We start from the raw sequence: 20,887 nt of genomic DNA on the forward strand, positions 1-20,887 counted from the left end.
TCTGCAGAGATACTGAGAGAACATCTGAAGTGCGTGCCAGTCTCCAAGGGTGAGAGGGTACATCAGTTAGTTCATGTCTTTGCAGAGAGTCCAATAGGCCTGACTGCGTATTCGTCAGTCATGGTACCCACTGAAACTTCACCTAGCCTATTAGATAGACTTGTGGCTTAGGAGGAGATTCGCTTGTACTGACTGGGGTCTTGCTGGTAGCCTCCTAAAGATGAGCAGCTTTGGGCTCCCACGTGGTGGGTACAGCAGACTGATTCTCCGGTGGCTGTTGCTTGTGTCGGCTGAGAGTCAGCCTGCATGCCTGTGGGGGGAAGGAGACAGATGCGTGCGCTGAGCGAGACCCTGTATAATTCTTCTCTTGCATCGCCTAGAGTTAGAAGCAGCCACCAGAACAGGTCCTGTCTAGAGTTGACAGAGATGCATTCATGTCTTCTTTTCTCCTGCATCCTCTTGGCACTTTGGCGTGCTGCCCAGGAGGAGGCGGTGGGGGCAGGGGTGGGAAGGACAGCAGTTACCTCTGGCCCTGCTGCCCTCAAGGGAACAACACTGCAGGCTGCCTGTGGTAAGAGAGTTTCCAAGACCTTGAAACACCCAGAACTCAGTAAACCCAAAGCTAATATCTCACAGCATAATTAACTTCATTTTAGAAGAATAACAGTAACTTAATATCACTAACTACATTTCTTTAGCCTTGCAGGATATGCTAAAAGCTTTCCTGTTGATAACTGACACATGAGGAAATTCAAAACCAAGGGTGAGGTAATTGAACTGCACCTTGCTGAGTTATGATAAGTTTTCATATGAACACACTTTGTAACGTTCCCAGCAGCAGCTGTGGGAAGCCCGAGTTGGGAGGAAGACCATAGCGTCCAGTTGCCCCTCCGTGCAGCCCATCCTTTCTCTTCGGAGTTACTTGAGCTGGGTTATCCTTAACTCCAAGAACAACACCCATTTTAGTCCCATGTGGTACTTGGCCAAAATAGAACTCACTGCCTGTCTAAGCCAGGGGTTTTGATTACTGTAAGGATGAGAAACCCACATGAAGAGGCCCAGGCAGGAGATTTATTGGAAGGTCCAGAGTCCGGTCCCTTGCTCTTTAGCATGGAAGTATTCCAGGCTGTGTGAGAGCAACTTCCTTCCCTCTGTCCTTCCCTCTGTCTTCGGGGCTGCCTCATCTCGCCTCTGCACCTCCCTGTGAGTCTTCATTAATTTTCAGGTCTGCTTCTGGTGGAACGCATTAGGGAAGTGGCTGTCCCAACCCAGACTCTGCGTCACTTTTTCACTTAAGGCCCAACACCAGCTAATTCAGTCTCTTGTGTTTAGTTCAGATTTTGGACAGCGGATGAATTTCGATTGGCTCCATCAGTGATTGGCTCAGTTCCTTTAGGGCCAGATGTTCACCCTTAAAACAGTCACTTGTGACCCAAAGGTGACAGGAGAAAGGGGCCCAGGACTTTGTCCTGAGCCACTGTTTTTCTCACTCTGTGGGCTCTTGTGCTCAAAACCTCCAGTGGTTCCCCGTGTTCCACAGAGGCCAATGCAAAGAAAGCCCTTACGGGACCCATAGGTCCCGAGCAGGCTCAGGCCTCCTTTTCTTCTTGACTTAGCTGCCACCCCTGCCCCCTGTGGTCACTCTGCTCTAGCCACTCTGGCCTCACACACATAGCTGCCTCAGGACATTGGCACTTGACACCTCTGCCTGGGGTCCACTTTCCCAGATATGCATGTGGGCCCCCCTGCCCTCCTTCCAGTCTTTGCTCAGAGGGTTTGTCAGCAGGATGTCATTACTTTGAATTGTAACCTCCCTCCTCCCCCCTCATTTCCTTGTCATCATTTCCTGTTTTGTTTTTTCCCCACAGCACTTATCACCAATTAACATTCTTTAGGTTTTACTCATTTGTTTTATTTTGTCTATAACAGTATAAGCTCTACAATTAATGGATTTCTGTCTTTTTTGTCTTTTTTTGTTTGTTTACTGCACTGTGACCAGCATCTGGAACACATCCTGGTACATACTTAATGCTCAATAAATACTTATTAAGTGTGCAGAGTAAGCCTAGTAATAACTACCTGCTGGCCGAAGTAAATAAAAATAGTACTGAGGTGCCTCGCTTTGTCTGAAACATGAAGGGCGTACACGGTAGCTATTTGCGGTATAGTCTCCTCTTCCCCAGTAGGAGTCTTATCACTTTAAACCCATACTCTGCTGTTTCACTGCTTAACTTGTTAAGGCGAGCTTTCTGAAGGGAGTGTGGCAAAGTCGTTAGCCATGGGGACACTGCCCAGCCAGGCCCCTGACTGAGTGTGGCTGACAAGGTTGGTTCTATCTGGAGAGCTGCCCTGAGGGGTGATCGGAGGGAGAGAGGAAGTTTGTAAATGATGGAGAGGAGTCAAGCCCAAAGAAAAGGGGAATCGAGAAGAAATGGAGGTGGCAAAGGGAGAACTAACCAGACAAGAGGAGATGCGTTACCTTTCTATTAATTATTTTTTTATTAATTATCTTTTATAGCTTTATTGAGATAGAATTCATATACCATAAAGTCCACCCATTTAATGTGAGCATTTCAATGGTTTTTAGTGTACGGTGCCTCCATCACCACAACCTAATCAGAATATTTTCATCACCCCATTACCCTTTAGCAATCATTCTTCATTTTCAACCCCCATCCCAGGCTCGGTAACAACTAATCTCGTTTCTGTCCCTGTGGATTTGCCTATTCTGGACATTTCATACACATGGATTCATATAATATGCGATCATTTGTGATGGCCTTCTTTTCACTGACTGTAATGTTTAGAAAGTTCAGCTGCATGGTAACATGTATAGTATTCCATTCTTTATTTTATTGTTGAATAGTATTCCATTGTAGAGATAGACCACATTTTGTTTATTGGTGATGGACATTTGAGTTGTTTCTACTTTTTTAGCTATTACAAATAATGCTGCTATGAACATTTGTGTACACATTTTTGAGGGTGAATATGTTTTCATTTCTTTTGGTGTATGCCTAGGAATGAAATTGCTGGGTCAGACGGTAACTCTGTGTTTAACTTTTTGAGGAACAGCCTGACTGTTTTCCAGTGTGGCTGCACCATTTTACGTTCCCATTGGCAATGCTGTGAGGGCTCCACTTTCTTCACATCGTCACATCCTTGGCAATACTTGTTACTGTCTTTCTGATTTTAGCCATTCTAGTGGTGCGAAGTGGTATCTCATTGTAGTTCTGACTTTCGTTTCCCTAATGATTAATGATGTTGAGCATCTTTTCATATGTGTTCATTGGGCCTTTGTATATCTTGTTTGGAAAACTGTCTATTCAAATTCTTTGCCCATTTTTAAGTTGAGTTGTCTTTTTATCGTTGAATTCTAAGAGTTGTTTATATGTTCTGGGTATAAGTCCCTTGTCAGATATATGATTCACAAGTATTTTCCATTATCCTTTGTGTTGTCATTTCAGTTTCTTAATGGTATCATTTGCAACATAGGTTTTCATTTTCATGAAGCCCAATTTATATATTATTTTCTTTTGTCACTTGTGCTTTTGGTGTTGTATCTAAGACACGTTTGCATAACCCAACGTCATATGATTTACTCCTATGTTTTCTTTTAGGAGTTACATAATTTAGCGCTTACATTTAGGTCTACAATCCATTTTGAGCTATTTTGTGAGATAGGGGTCCACATTCATACTTTGGCACTGTATATGGTTGTCTGAGCACCATTTCTTGTCTGAGCACCATTTCTCGAAGAAACTGCCTTTTCCTCTGAATTGTCTTGTCACCCTTGTCAAAAATCAGTTGACCATAAATGTGAAAGTTTATTTCTGCACTTTCAATTTTGTTCCATTGAGATGTATGTGTGTGTGTGTGTGTGTGTGTGTATTCATTCGTATGTCAGTACCACAGTCTTGATTCCCATAGCTTTGTAGTTGAAATCAGAAAGTATGATTCTCCCAATTTTGTTCTTCTCTTTCAAGATTATTTTGACTATCCTATGTCCCTTGCATTTCCATATTAATTTTAAAACCAGCTTGTCAGTTTCTACAAAACAAAGAAACAAAGTCAGCTGGGCTTTTGATGATAGGAACTGCACTGAGTTATGTAGATCAATTTGGGAAGTATTACAGTCTTCACAATACTAAGTCTTCCCCCATCAACATGGGGTGTCTTCCCATTTATTTAGATTTTCATTTTCTTTCAACGACTTTTATAGTTGTCACTGTACAAGTCTTATACTTCTTTTTTTTTAATTTATTCCTAGGTATTTAATTCTATTTCATGCTATTGTAAGTGGAATTGTTTTCTTAATTTTATTTTTAGATTGTTCTTGCTAGTGTATAGGAATACAATTTATTTTTGTAGATCGATCTTGTATCCTTCCACATTGCATAACTTATTTTAGATCTAATAATAGTTTTTTGTTAGATTCCTTAGTCTTTTATATATGCAAGATCATGTTATCTGCAAGTAGAGATAGTTTTACCTCTTTGTTTCCAATTTGGATGCCTTTTATCTCTTTCTCTGGCCTAATTGCCTTAGCTAGAATCTCCAGCACAGTGGTAAATAGAAGTGGTAAGAATGCTTTGTTTTGTTCTTCATCTTAGGGGGAAAGTTTTCAGCAGGATGTTAGCTGTGAGTTTTTCATAGATGCCCTTTGTCAAATTGAGAAAGTTCCCTGTGTTCCTCATTTGTGGGGTGTTTTTTATCTCAAAGGAGTATTGGATTCTGTCGCTTGCTTTTTCTACATCTGTTGTGATGGTCTTGTGGTTTTTGTCCTTTATTGATATGTTAAGTCAATCTTACATTCCTGGGATAAATTACCCCACTTGGTCATGATATATAATTATTTTTATATGTTGCTGGACTTGGTTTGCTAGTATCTTGTTGAAGATTTTTGCATCTATATTTTAAAGGGTATTGTTCTTTGATTTTCTTGTGATATCTTTGGTTTGGGAATCAGCATAATACTGGCCCTATAGAATGAATAGGGAAGTATTTCTTCCACTTGTATTTTTCTGAAGAGCTTGAGAAGAATTGGTACTAATTTTTATTTAAATGTTTGGTAGAATTTACCACTGAAGCCATCTTGGCCGGGATTTTTCTTTGTTGGAAGTTTTTACATCACTAAATCAATCTCTTTGCCCATTATAGGTCTATTCCAATTATCTGTTTCTTGCGTCAGTTTGTGTCTTTTAAGGAATTTGTGCATTTCATCTGAGTTATACAGTTTTTTGGCATACAGCTGTTCATAGTATTCCCTTATAATTCTTTTTATTTCTGTCTTTTGTTTCTAACTTTTTTATTTGAATCTAATCTTTTTTTCTTGGTTGGTTAGCTAAATGTCAATTTTATCGATCTTTCCAAAGACCAACTTTCAGTTTATTTATTTCCTCTGTTTTTCTATTCTCTATTTCATTTATTTCCACTCTACTTTATTAATTCCTTTCTTCTGCTTGCTTTGGGTTTAGTTGCTCTTCTTGTTTTTCTTGTGGTTGCTTAAGGTGAAAGGTTAGGTTATTGATTTGAGAGCCTCCTTATTTTATACAGGAATTTATAGTAATAAATTTCCCTCAGAGCTTTAGCTACATTGCATAAGTTTGGGTAGTTTTCATTTCCATAGATGTATTTTTTAAATTAAATTTATTGGGGTAACATTGGTTAATGACATTATATAAAGTTCAGGTGTACAACTTTATAATTCAACTAATGCATACCCCAGTGTGTGCACACCACACAACAAAGTGTAGTCTCTCTCCATCACCATACTTTTTATTTTAGATTTACAGAAAAATTGTGAAGATAGTACAGAGTTCCTTAAATCTCACACCCAGTTTATTATTTACATCTAATGTTACATTATACAGTATAACATCTATAATATTAACTTCTTATATCCCTTTGATATATTTATTACAATTAATGAACTGATAGTGATGTCATCATTCACTAAGGTTCATGCTTTATTCAGATTTTCTTAGTTTTTACCTATTGTCCCTTTTATTTTCCAGGATACCACATTACGTTTAGTTGTCATGTCTCCTTAGGTTCCTCTTGGCTGTGATAATTTCTCAGATTTTCCTTGTTTTTGATGATCTTGACAGTTTTGAGGACTACTGGTCAGGTATTTTGTAGACTGTCCCTCAGTTGAGACTTGTCTGCTACTTTTCTCATGATTGGACTGGGATTGTGTGTCTTGGTGAGGAAAACCACAGAGGTATAGTTCCATTTTCTCATATCTCATCAAAAGTACATACTGCCAACCTGACTTATCATGGTTGACAGTAATCTTGATCACTGGTCTGAAGTCATATTTGTCAGGTTCATCCACTGTAAAGTTAGCCTTTTTTTGACTTTCCATGCTGCCCTCTTTGGAAGGAAGTGATTATGTGCAGCTCACTTAAGGAGTGGGCGGTGGCTCTGTCTCCTTAGGTGATGTATTATGGTGCTTGTTATGTCAGTACAGGTAATATCAGGAATACCAGTCATGCCCAGCTGAGTTGGGTCCCAGCTTGGGTGGCCTTGTACGGTCCAGTCATGGGTGCCACTCAGCCCCTGGTTGCAGCTCCAAAGTGCCTCTTAGAACCTGGTACTCTGATGATGAAGTGACCTGTGGAATCTATTCATTCTTATCCTGAAGACTCCTTTTTGAGTCACTATTTTCTAAGAAAGTCAGAGCTATTATTCAAATGGCATCTATTCAGTGATGAGAAATGTCTCATTCATGTGCTCCTCCAGTTGCTAGGAAGTAAGAAGCGGTGGTGAAATCACCAGTTGGCTAAACTCTGGATGATGGAGAGTGTATGATTAATGACCTAGTGTTACTCTTTAAAATCAGATTGGAATAATTTCGGCACAGCAGGATTTTGGTTACATATATTCTTGATTCCATTAGTTTGCGTTTTACTCCTCTCCCATGCCTTTGAACAGTTTGTTGTGTGCAGTCAACTGAATGGTCTGTGTAACCGTAATTGCTCACTAACCTGTATTTTCTAGAGACTCCTTAGGGTAGTACTTCTCATGAATTTAAATCTGAAAAGTTAATTGAGCAAGAATGGCCTGTTAGCAATGATCTAGGGATATTGTTTAGAAAAAAATCAATTGTACATTTTTTCACTTATCAGAGAATTAAAGTACCCAAGTGGGAGTTTACTAAAGAAATTGCAGCTGACCCTTGAATATAGCTTTACTGGCAAATTCTGCTAAATTATATGCCATTAAGTGGAGCTTGTTATGAATGCCTTATTTCCCAACATAACTGCCTTTCCTAGGTAATAGAGTGTATTATAATACCTAATTACTTTAGCCCTAATGAAATACCAGATATGGTGGATGCCTGCTGGTTTTTACCCCCCAAACTTTAAATCTTAAGTATCATCTAGCATACTTATTAATATCTGTCAACTAAGGTGTAAAGTAAGGAAGAAGAAAACTGAGTAGCCACCGTTTTGCACCAAGCCAGTTAGAATCTGTTTCAGTGGGGAACTTGGAGAGATTTGCATAACTGGGTGAAGATTGTTTCACAACCTCCTTTTTGTATTTCTTTAAAAATCTGGAGGCTTAGTTAATTGCAGTCTCAGTTTTCCGCTCTTAGTACAGTTTTATTATACATTTCCTGACTGTCTACTTGGTGGGGAATGAGAAGCGTTAGTTGTCAACCTTTGTCACGTATTTGGTGTGGAGTCCTAAGGACAGTGTCCAACTCAAATTCCACTTGGCCGGCCTGGATCTTTATCTGGCGAATTGGAAATTTTTACACAAATAAAAATCATGATCAAAAATATTATCTCTTTCTGCTCATTTAATATAGTAAATGCCATTAAAAACTAAAATCTCCGAACATTGAAAAGATTACTGTGCTGTGTTTAGTGAGCTACTTTTTTTTTAAAAAAACCAATGGTTGTCACAACCCAATGTATTAGGTTGGTACAAAAGTAATTGCGGTTTAAAAGGTTAAAAATAATTGGGAAAACCACAATTACTTTTGCACCAACCTAATATTACTGTTTAATGAGAGATTTGGAAGCTCTCACACAGGTCCATATAGTGCAATTAGTGTTTTCTGCTGCATGACCTCCTGGGGCTTAGTTGAAGGTCTTTTCAGCTTTCTCCTCTGAGAAAGTAGACTCTTCCCTCCGGAGCTTTCTCCTCTGAACTGCACTGCCCACCACGCTGCTGTCTCACAAACCAAGGACTCAGCATCACCTTGAACTCCACTCTCCCTTTGTAAACGCAGTTCCCTTTCCCAAATGCCATTGTTGGTGGCCCTTTTATTAGATAGATCACTGACACGAGAAATCTGCATGCCTGCATCTGTCTTCCTGAGCCTGCTTCCGTGTCGGTGTCATTCCTTATTGTTCCGCAGGCCCATGTGTGCGTGGCGCCAGCACTCGGGCCACAGCCTGCTCTGGCACTGTGCTAGACGCTGGGCACACAGTGGGCATGAGTGACATGCGGTCCCTGTCCTCAGGGAACATACGGTGTAGCAGGAAGAGAGACCAGTAAGAAGGCAGCGACACTGCACTGAGACAAACGCAGCAATGGGGCAAGTGGGAGGATCCCCCAACTCATGTGGGGGGAAATCAAGGTAGGCTTGTTGTGTACTGGTTTCCTGTTTCATTAACTTTCAGTAAAGTCTTGTCACGGTTTATTGGCTTATTTTCTCTTTGGGACTGGAAATAGTAATTTCTTCTCATGATTTTAGCTTTGTTTTGTAGTACCTCTGGTCCATTCTTGTTTTGTAGTACCTCTGGAACACCTTGAGTGTGAGATTAGCCCTAAGGATCTAGGTTTTTAACATTTAAAAAACTGCCTTTTCCTTAACAAAGCACTAAATAGAGAACAATAGCCTTTCTGAGCAAAAGAACCATTATTCATCTATTTCTTCATTCAGCAAACGATGGAGTGTCGACCCCATCTTGGCAGAGCCCCTATTCAGTGGCAGAGACAGACGCGGTTCTGAGCCCCCTCTCCAGACTTTGCCTGGTATTCACCATTGCACCTGTTTCACAGACAGCGGGCCAGTCCCGACTGCAGAAGATGCCATAGGAAGTTTCTGCTGCTTTGGAGGAAGCATATGACTCTCTCTTCTGCCTGTGGTTTAGGGATCAGAGGAACCAGGGGAGACTCCACGAGTTGCCACTAGCAATGGTCTGACTTTTCTTCATCTGTTCGGAGTTTTGCTGCCATTAAGGATCATTTCTCCTTCCCTGCCTCCCTTCCCTTTTCTTTTCCACCTCCCTCCACCTCTGTCCCTCTTCCCCACAGCTCCCCACTCTCCTTTCTAAATACCTCACCCCTGCTACCTTCCCTGCCCCCGCACCCGCGCTGTCACTGCCTGAAGTGGCTTTAATTTTACTTTGTACTGTGAAAGAAACCACTTCAGTTTCCTTCTCATATGTCCTGTATAACATTGTAAGCCTAATTCAGGCGCTCAGAAACACCGAGCTTTGCCTTGTAATTTCTTCTCCAAACTATTAACAAGACTTGAGAACAAAACATACCAGATTTTACTCGTCCCTCTCCTTCATCCTCTCTCCAGATGTTAAAACAGGAGGGGCTCTCAAGGCTTAGGCCTGGCCCCTTCTTTTCTCCCCCTTTGTCCCTTTCCCCAGGTCATCGGATGTATGCCAGTGGCTTAGTTCTGTTTGTGTGTCATAGACTCTCAAATTTCTACCGCAGTGCTGTTTCCTTTGTGCTCGGGAACTGCATGTGTGCACTGCCTGTGTGGCACCCTCTTGGATGTCTCAGGTGAAAAACGTCCATCCGAAGTCAGACTCACAATCCTCTTTCACTAACCTCTTCCTTCCAGTGCTCCTTGTTTCAGAGGGTGTCACCCATCCAGCTGCATGAGCTGGAAGTCTGGAGTCTCCTACAGCAACCCACCTTCTGTGGCTGTTGGGGTCACTGGACTCTCTGCAATATGACTGCCGGTCTCCACTGTCAGGCCCCCAGTTCAAACACTGGTCCTTTCCATGAGAACTGCTTCAGAATCTCCTGATGCCTCTTCCCATCAGCTGTGCCCCCTTCTCCCCTCTGCTGTCAGAGCCGCCATCGCTCCCCCCGCCCTCTCCAGAGCAGCCCGGCATGGCACGTAGTGAGTGCTCAGTATTTAAACAGTGAACAGGTCTACCTGTCTGCCCACACCTCTCCTTTACCTGTTCTCGTCCTGTGGTCTTTTGTTGTATGATTATTAGTCTGCTTCTCACATTAGCCTCAACTTCTACTGTTGCGTTCATGTCAGTTAACAAAGCCCTGGCACTCAATCTCTAAATTACCCTTTTTCTCAAGAGCTTCCTAAAGTGCAGATTCCTCCCCAGAGTCCCAACGATGTAGCAACAGGTGTGGATTCTTTCTTTTACCTTTCCCATCCTATTTATGAGCACTGATGTTATTTAGCTGACGACAGTCTATATTTTATTTTATTTGTGTAGTTAACATTTTCCTTTCTGCACATGTCTTTTTAGAAATATTAATATTTAAGAATGTACAGACATTATTTGCTATGAATAATTCTAACACTGTAGATTTCATCTGTTTTAGAAAGCAAGTTCTTAAAAAAGTATGGATGATTAATTTTTTTTGTTTCTTTCTGATGCAGTAGTTCTACTTTGTAAATGTGTTTGATAAGCTATAGAGATAATAATGCCGTGGTTCAGAGAAGTATAAAACATACTAATAAACAGATTTTTACTAAGGGAAACTTTAAAAGGCATTTTTACCTTGTAATCCAACAGTGTGGGCTTTGTGAATATTTCTGATGTCTGTCCTCAAACTAAATTGTGCCAGGTTATAAATCCTATATTATTTGGTTTTATTTTCTATCATCAGCTGAAATTATTTCATTTAAAATGGGTTTATTGTATCAAAATCACAGTGAGGTACAACTTCATACTCACTAGAATGACTGTTATTAAAAAAATAGAAAATAAGTGTTGGTGACGATGAGGAAAAATTGAAACCCCTGTGCATTGCTGATGGGAAGGTAAATAGTGCAGCTGCTGTAGAAAATAGTATAGTGGTTCTTCCAAAACTTAAACACAGAATTAACGTGTATTCCAGCAGTTACACATCTGGGTGCATACCCAAAGCACCAAAAATAGGTGTTTGTACAGCAGCATTCACGGCATCATTATTCACTATAGCCTAAGGGAGGAAACAACTGAAATGTCCATCATTGGTAGATAAAGTGATAAACAAAATGTGGTCTATACATACAATGGATTATTATTCAGCCTTGAAAAGGAAGGAAATTCTAACATATGCTACAAACTAGATAAACCTTTAGGACATTATGCTAACTGAAATAAGCTAGACACAAAAGGACAACTACCATATGATTCCACCTATAAGATACCTATAATAGTCAAATTCACGGAGGCAAAGTAGAATGATGGTTATCAGGGACTGTGGGGATGGGGAATGGAGCATTGTCGTTTAGTAGGTATAGTGTCAATGTGGGATGATGAGTTCTGGAAGTAGAAATGGACAGTGATGATTTCACAATAGTATGAATGTATTAACTCCACAGAACTGTACACTTAATGGTTAAATGGTAAATTTTATATTGTGTATATTTTATCAATAAAAATAGGTTTTTCAGTATTGCATGTAAATCTATAAATACCTCAAAGTAAAAAACTTTAATAAAAATACAGATAGAAAAAAATAGGTTTCTTTCACATTCTTTGCTCTGCTTGTTGGAGCATTTGTTAGTTGTTGAATTTGTATCGATATCATAGAGTGAGAAATTAATCTAAAAATAAAATTATTGATTATACCAAAGGTGCCAAAAAAATGTATACACATGATTTGTATTCATCTTTTGTTACCAGTATACATTGAGTATTACAATTTTAATACAGTTTTTTCCTTTCTTAAAATGTGTATACATTTTTTTGGCCCCCTCTGTGTATCAAAATAAAAATAGCTACTAAAAAAATTGTCATTCAGGAAAAGGTGAAAGGATTAGAAACTACAAATTAATAGTCACAATATTGCCACAGGGATGTGAAAGACAGTTTGGAGAATATAATCAATAATGTTGTAAAGATTTTATAGGGTGTCAGATGGCATATGTCTTATTAGGGAGACCACTTCAGCAACAGTGTGGATGCCTGTGGTTCCTGGAATTTGTTCCTCCCTTGGAGTCTTTTAAGATCCAGCTACATTTGCACAGTCCAGTTATGAAATGTGCTTCAATGTACATCAGACTATTTGAGTCCTTTAACATAAGTATGATCAGGTAATAAATCCCTATTTAAAGACTGGTGAAATGGAGTTAAACAATGTTAGAATTTCTTTATGTCTGCTAACATGTGAGAGAAAACAACTCAAATTATTTAGCGCTGGTATTTTCTTGCCTTCCCAGGTATACCTTGAAAGACTTCTAACGTATGCAGAGATAGATATCTGTCCAGCCAACTGGAAGCGCATTGTTCTCGGGGCAATACTGCTGGCCTCCAAGGTGTGGGACGACCAGGCCGTGTGGAATGTGGATTACTGCCAGATCCTGAAGGACATCACGGTGGAGGACATGTGAGTGTGCGTGTGCTGGAGGGAAGAGTGGGCGTGGTCAGGGGGATTGTTTGGCAAGGAGGTCATGTCCCTCTTGAATGCTCTGTATACATACAGGATGAATGAATTTCACTGAATGTTTGTTGTGAGCTGATCCATAATAAGAACATGGTGGTAGCAAATTATATGAAGAGACCTGTATTTTTCTTCATTGTGGAAACACTTCGTTTTGTGAGGCTGGCTTACTAAACCTGTACTATAGGCATGGCTTCCTTTATCTGCATTAGAAAGGTGCAGAGCACTGCCTTTGCCAGTCTGTGGTGGAGTACATCGCAGCTCCGCATCGCACGGCAGCGTTAATGCCACACACCAGTCTTTTGTGGGCAGCAGCCTAGGTGAAAAGCAGAAGAGCCAAAGTATTGTTTCTTTTTTTTTAGTTTCAGAGAGACAATTTTCACTGCTTTGTCATGTTTTACAAGTTCAGTTGCTTAAAATCAGTGTTCTGTCCCCAGAGGCCTATTGTGTTTCTCGTTGTTAGGGTGGCATGTTCTCTCTCCCCAGCCGGGCTCAAGCCCCCACAGCTCCGTGGAAGGGCCATAAACCTGGCGGTCATAGAGAGGGTGCTGTGCACCCCATAGCTCTCAGGGCAGCCTTAGGATCTCTCAGATGGTTCAGTCCTCAGATTTAGGTGAACCCTGTTATTAGGAGACCTACGGGCCTATTGTCTGGATCTGTGGTGTCTGAGAAGGCAGGAAATAGGTTCAGAGCCTCTTAGGAGGACGGAGCCGTTTTAGGAAACAATCAGGATGAACTTACAGTCCCAGCGTTCACTGGGGTTAAGAATGTTGGGGATAAACTTCCTCACCTGCTTGTTTGAGGAAGCTATAGGCTGGAGGAGGTTCCCAGCTCTGTCCTAATCCACATCCAGGCCCTGGACCCAGGAATCCTGGGGACATTAGATCAGGATTTCTCACCAGCTGGGGGTCCCTCTCGCCTCTGGTTACTGGCTTCCTGGGCACCCCATTTTTGTGGTACCTGTGAAGCACACTTGTTTATGTTTTTAGGTCTTTGTTAGAGAGCCAATCCCTGCTGCAAACTTATAAAGCTCCTTTCTGTGTTTGTAACCTTTTGTTATAAAAAGTAAGAAAAGTATAAAGAAGTTTCTGATTGTAAGAAAAATAAAACTATTGATTATACCAAAGGTGCCAAAAAAATGTAGATATGTGACTTGTATTCATCTTTTGTTACCAGTATATATTGAGTATTAACAATTTTAATACAGTTTTTTTCCTTTCTTAAAGTGTGTATCAAAATAAAAATAGCTACTAAAATAATTGTCATTCAGGAAAAGGTGAAAGGATTAGAAACTACAAATTAATAGTCACAATATTGTCACAGGGATGTGAAAGAGTTTGGAGAATATAATCAATAATGTTGCAAAGATTTTGTAGGGTGTCAGATGGCATATGTCTTATTAGGGAGACCACTTCAGCAGCAGTGTGGATGCCTGACCACTGCGTTGTACACCTGAAGCTGAAGCTGAATAATAATGAATGTCAACTGTAATCAAAATACACACATACACACACATAAATATTTGATTATAGTTGACATTCAACATTATATTCTCTCTCTGTGTTGCATGTGTGTATTCATATGTATATGTATGTGTACCCTGTTTCTCCAAAAATAAGACCTAGTCGGACCATCAGCTCTAATGCGTCTTTTGGAGCAAAAATTAATATAAGACCTTGTCTTATATAAGACCGAGTCTTATATTAATTTTTCTTCCAAAAGACGCACTAGAGCTGATGGTCCGGCTAGGTCTTATTTTTGGGGAAACACGGTATATACATATGTGTATATATACATATATATATACATACAGTCACGGTGTGGAGTACAGCATAGGGAGTAGAGTCATTGGAATTGTAACAGCGATATACGATTTCAGAGGGGTAGTAAACTGGGGGAGGGGTTATCACTTTGTGAGGTGTAAATGTCTTAACTATTACATTGTTTTGTACACCCGAAACTAATAATTGTCATTCAGACCGTAAAGGAAAAGTACATTTGAGTGCAAGGTGTAAGAAATGCTGACTTATTTCCTTTATCAGAGGTTATTCTCTCATCAAGTCCCTGTTATCATTTGACTCTGAATTGCATGCCACAGGAGTGACATCCAGGTTGTCCTTTCTCCTTTGTGTAAAGTAGATGACACACAGCTAGCGACTTGGTGTGGGTGGCCGTGCTCAGGTTCTGTAAGAGCAGGCAGAGGACTTCGGCCATGAGCAGCTGTATCTGCTTAAATCAACGAGGAAAATACGTCCTGAAGTCAGTGTCGATCTCAGATCTTTTCGTTATTTACATCCCAGCTATTTCCGGAAGGAGATGAGATACAAATGAAAATTACAAATAGCACAAAGTTATGGAAACAAAGGGAACCAAGAAAAATGAAGAACGGAGAGCACTGGGGTGGGGAAGAGATTTCTTTTGTGCTATTATTCTTAACCTACCATGATTAATTCACCAAAATGCCAGGAAAACCGAATTTTTAGGTAGAGAATTATTCTATTCTATTGTATGCTGTTCTGTTCTACACCTTAAGGAAGTGTTTATAAAGTATTTGTCAGGAGTCAGTCATTATCCAGTTCACGTATATTTCAATTTGATCCTCTCAACAACCTTTTAACACATGTTCTTACAGACCTGGATACTGGCCTAGAGAGGGTAAATAATGCCACAATAAAACCAGCAGGTGGAGAAGTTTATCCTCAGCTCTCTTAACCCCAGTGAACACTATGCAGTGGATAGAGGGCAATAGAAATGACATGTACCCACCCCCAGGCTCTCCATGGAGATGTTTTAACTAAATGCCTGAAATAGCCATTTTAAAAATTGTCATTTTCTCCTTAAATAAAAAGGTGAGGGGGCAGGCGGTAATAACAGGTAATTTGGAATTCTGAATACTTAGGTTCTAGTCATTAAAGGTTTAAATTACCAAGTTGGGGAAAACCAAACACTTGCCAAAAATATTTATAATAGCAACAGTAATAATAGTAATCATCTTCGTCATCATGGTAATATTAATGGCATCGATCCTTTAATGAACAGTTCCTAGCCACAAAGGAATAATTTTTATGTGTTAATTCATTTCTCACAGTTATCCATGAGATACAATAGTCCCTGCTTATCTGAGGTTTCACTTTCTGCAGTTTGAGTTACCTGTAGTCAACCGAGGTCTGAAAATATTAAATGGAAAATTCCATAAATAAAGAATTCCTAAGTTTTAAATTGCATACCGTTCTGAGTAGTGTGGTGAAATCTCAAATCTTCCTGGTTTGTCCTGCCTGGGATGGGAATCATCCCTTTGTCCAGCGTCTCCATGTATAAATGTACCCCACCCATTAGTCACTTAATAGCCGTCTCGCCTATGAAATTGGTTGTTAGAGAAAGAAAGACCACATTCACATAACTTTTATTGTACGTATTGTCATAATCTGTTTTATTACTAGTTACAGTAGCTGCCCCTTATCCACAAGAAAGGGATATGTTCTAAGACCCCCTGTGGATGCCTGAAACCATGGGTAGTACTGATCCCTGTACTATATTTTCTCCTATACTGTACATACATACTTACGATACAGTTTAATTTATAAATTAGGCACAGTAAGAGTAATAACAATAATTATTATTCCATTTTACAGATGAAAATGAGGCACTGAGAAGTTAAGTAAGATGCCAGGTCACTTGACTACATAGTAACAAAGCCTGAATTTATGTTTCTTCTCTTCTATTCCATATTTTATCCAAAGAAAATTGATATTTTTTCACTTTGTTTCTGTCCCTTTTCTGGAAGCCGTGATGACCGTGCCCCATCCTCAGCCAGCCCTGGCTGAGCCTTAGCGGTTCGTGTAGCATTTAGTGAAAGCCTCCAGTGCCTGTGGCTGGGCCGAGGGAGGATGCTACAGGAAGAGCTTTTGTTCTTCAAAGGTCAGATTATAAACAGTTTTTCTAAAGAAACTGGAGTATTGCCTTTTCCATCCCAATCTCTAGGCTTAAGAACAGACTCAGCTCAGGAGACCTGGGCCAGCAGTTTTCTGGGCTCCTCCTCCTTTCCTGGCAGACCTCCGGGGACTGACTGGAGGCCCTGAGTCAGGCCAAGTACAAACTCAGCCAACCGAATTCTGTCCTGTTCAGAGTATTAATTCTATTTTTTTTGAGAGCCGCTGTGATCCATTTATAATGTGGTGTTTAATCTGTTGTGATATATGAGTATGTATTAACATACTATACGAGCCTGTACATTCTAAGAAAAACCGGTCAAGCAAGTGTAAGGAATATGCAAAGGATAGAAGGAAGCAGGAATATTTTAGTAGGGGATATTAGCCCAAAGGATGCTTTTACCCTCATGTTTACATTTCCTGATTCATCACAGTCGCAGTCGTACCCCCATATCTATTTGGAGGTACAAGCCAGGTGACCACAACAGCACAGGTCCTCATACATTTTGGCTGCCCATCCCTACAAGAATTTTGGACAGTTATATATCCTCAATTTATTTGTAAATTAACATCTAAAAAACGATCATCACCAGTTTCAGTATTTGCAAAGGATATCATTTGCACTGTTTTAAATGGTGGTATTTTTTGGAATGAAACTTTACCATTTGTGACCACAAGGATAGGCCTAGAGGATGTTACACTAAATGAAATAAGTCAGGCAGAGAAAGACAAATATCGTATGATTTCACTTACTTGCGGAATCTAAAGAACAAAACAAAACAGAACAAACAAAACAGAAACAGACTCACAGATACGGAGAACAAACTGATGGTTGCCAGGTGGGAGGGGGATGGGGGCAGGGTAAAAAGGGTGAAGGGATGAAGAAGTACAAATTGGCAGTTATGAAACAGTCATGTGGATGTAAACTATAGCATAGGGAATATAGTCAATAAGATTGTAATAACTGTATGATGCCAGGTGGGTACTAGACTACTCAGGGGGATCTCTTTGTAACTTATATAAATTCCTAATCACTATGCTGTACACCTGAAACTAAAATTAATATAAAATAATATTGAGTGTCAACTGCAATTGGAAAATAAATATACATGTAAAAAATATTGCAAACTTAGCTACTTCAAACAACACACACAAAAACTGGTATTTTTTAAAGTATCTGTTGGAGACTAAATTCCATAGTAATATGATACTCACCATCATTCTCTTAAAATTGAAAATTTTGTGTATTATTTTCTTCTTGAACTCATTATTTCCTTTCTGGTTTCCTCTCACAGAAGTTTATTCCTCAGAATTCTGTGTAACAAAAATGTAGATATAAGGTAAAACTGGAATGTTACCTTTTCAGAATATAAGATTCTAACTTATTAAAAACACCTTAGGTGAATTATCATTAATACACAATTGATCAAAACATTATAAACATTATAAAATATAAATTATTAAATATAAAAAGAATAAAATCTTATGGGAAATAAATATTAATGAAATCAGTAGGGTTGCTTTTTCTCCATTAGTTTATATTTTTGTGTATGATTATTACTTATTGATAAAATGAAAAAAAGTTCAGCATCAGTTTTATTCCTATTTTTCTTTAACATGAGAGTTGAGAGAACGTGTTCTTATAAGTAAGTAGACAAATTTCCAAATTTTATTGTAATAGTATCACTTGAGTGAGTCTTTAAATGCTTTTAGAATTATATGCTAAAATCACAGTCATCTGTGAGTAACAATTATTTAATGAGCCAACCAACTCCTTCAATTTGTTAAAAGCAAAAATTGGAAGCCGCCTAAGTTATTAGCCTGTCATTAGAGTCATTCACTTTTTCAACACCGTATTGGAATAAGTCCCTCCACAGTGAACTTGGTGAGGGTAGGTGAGTGCCCTGCCTTTCCCTCTGAGCGTGGGGGAAGAGTAACAGGGAAGGAAGCAGTCAGAAGCACTCTACACACTTGGGGTGTTCTGGGCAAATCAGTTTTAAGAGGAAAATGAAAGTTACAGATCTGGAAATCTGTTCCCTAATGCTGTTGTATTCCCAGGCATGCTTGGAGAAAGTCTGTGTGTTGTTAGGAAAAGCATATCCTGGCATGACGACCAGGGCCCCACTGAGCCCTGTAGCACATACCTAGTGTTCGGAGTTGAATTCATAAGTCCTAACCCTCAGTGCCTCAGAATGGAACTGTATTTGGAGGTGATGTCTTTAAAGAGGTAATTTAGTTAAAATGGAGTCATTAGGGTAGACCCTAATCCAGCATGAGCAGCGTTAGATAGTACAGGCTGTGGGACAGCCGTGTCAGGACAGAGAGAAGAGAGCCATCTGCAAGCCAAGGAGAGAGGCCTCCGACGAAATCAAACCTGCTGGCACCTTGACCTTGGACTTTCAGCCTCCAGAACTGTGTTTAAGTCATCCAGTCGGTGGCATTTTATTATAGCAGCCCAGAGACTAATTCAGATTTTGGTACTGGGAAATGAGGTGCTGCTGTACTATAGGCCCAAGACGTGACAGCAGCTTTAGGACTGGAAGAGTTTTGAAGCTTGTGTTAGGAAAAACCTAGATTGCCTTGAAAAGATTGTTGGTAGAAATACGGTGCTAAAGGCAGTTTTGGGGGGAGCTGTAGAGGAAGCTGTGTCACCTCAGAGAATATACAAACATTGCTAGAAACACGAGCGTTAAAGGTGGTCTGAAGCGAGGTCTCAGAAATGAGGACCATGCTATGGGACACGGGAGGAAAGGCTGTCCCTGTTACAAAGTGGCAAAGAACATAGCCAAATTGTGTTCTAGTGTTTTGTGGAAAGTAGAACATTTCAGTGAAGAAGTTCAATATTTAGCTGAAGAGATTTCTAAGCAGAGTGTTAAAGACAGTGCCTGGTTTCTCCTTGCTGTTTATAGTCAAATGTGAGAAGGGAGATACATTGAAGAAAGAATTGTTAAGCAAAAAGGGACCATAAAGTGAAGATTTGGAAATTCTCAAACTTCTCAGTCTTAGCCTATATCTGTTGCAAAAACAATGAGGAAGCATGTTCTGAAGAAACACTAAGGGTGAGTATGGCTCATTGATCCTGTCAACCATCTCAGCAGAAATGCTACCTACCAGCTTAAGGGGACAGATATAGGACAAGTGAAGGAAGGCTGTCAGATTTCTGGGATTCACAGGACTGGCCACTAGACCTGTCAGGCTGTGACGTGTTGTCCTTCAGCAAAAGGGAAGAAGGGCCCCCTAAAGCTGTTAAGAAGTTGGCAGGGAAGCTTAGGCCCACAGGGACAGGCCTGGGGCTTGGGTCTTCCTCCCCTTGGCTTCAGGGATAGGGCTGCTGCTCAGGACCACCATGGCTGAGGGGACACAGAAGACTGCCACCTCATGGGCTGGATAATAGAGTATCACCCAGAAAGATGAATGTCCAGCCTTACAACTGAATGGTGGAAACCTAGGTAATTTTACTAGTCATTGGCACCCCAATAAATTTTAATCAAAAAATAAAAATAAATTAAAAATTGAACGGAATTTGCCCATATTAGTTTCCTGACTTGCTTGAGATCCATGATCCTTTTCTAATTTCTGATTTCTGCCTTTTGGAATGGGAATGCCTATTCTATGTCTATCTACCACTGTATGTTGGAAGCAGATAACTTGTCTGGTTTCACAGGTTCACACTTAGAGAGGAATTTTTCCTCAGGATGAATCATACCCATACCTGATTTAGATGATATTTAGAGGAGATTTTGGACTTGGAGTTGATGCTGAAATGGGTTAAGACTTTGGAGCTGTCGGGATGGGGTGAATGTATTTTTCATGTGAGACACATGAATTTTGGGCTAGAAGGCAGTGAGTGAAGGCTGAGTTGTGCCCCCTCAAAATTCATATGTGAAGTCCTAACCCCCAGTACCTCGGTATGTAATTGTATTTGGAAGTAAAGTCTTTATAAAAAAGTATAAGTTAAAATGAGGTCATTACAATGGATGTTAATCCAATATGTTTGGTGTCCTATAAGAAGAGATTAGGAAACAGACAAAAGGACAAGTCTATTTTATTGTAGCAGCCTAGCAGACTAATACAACCAGTAACCTTTACTGAAAGGAAATGATACCCGCTGCATCTAGGAGCAATTCTGGGTGTCTGTTGCTGAACCAAGCTGTGAAGGTACGTAGTTAGAAGCTCTGAAGTTATTTTGTAGCGTCAGCATAGAATCATAGATTTACTGTTGGAATTTTTAAAAATGAGTGCTTCATTCAGTCTTTTCCAGTAAAACCCTGTGAGCCCCCAGGAATCAATATAATTGGACATCACTAAGCTGAATGTCTGAGGAAAAGAAAAATGGCTTCTAGGTACCCTTTTGTGAGGAG

General features: G+C 40.0%; 1 protein-coding gene across 2 annotated transcripts in view; it reads left to right on the forward strand.

The window, feature by feature from the left end:
• Positions 1 to 20,887, forward strand: part of CCNY (cyclin Y) — a 188,601-nt gene that overhangs the window by 159,208 nt on the left and 8,506 nt on the right. For both annotated transcript variants that reach the window (XM_081048606.1, XM_081048607.1), the window contains exon 8: positions 12,377 to 12,543. In XM_081048606.1, coding sequence (XP_080904732.1) covers positions 12,377 to 12,543 — 167 coding nt within the window. The remainder of the gene's footprint in view (positions 1 to 12,376; positions 12,544 to 20,887) is intronic.

Source organism: Rhinolophus hipposideros (assembly GCF_964194185.1).
Source record: "Rhinolophus hipposideros genome assembly, chromosome: 1".
Lineage (NCBI taxonomy): Eukaryota > Metazoa > Chordata > Mammalia > Chiroptera > Rhinolophidae > Rhinolophus > Rhinolophus hipposideros.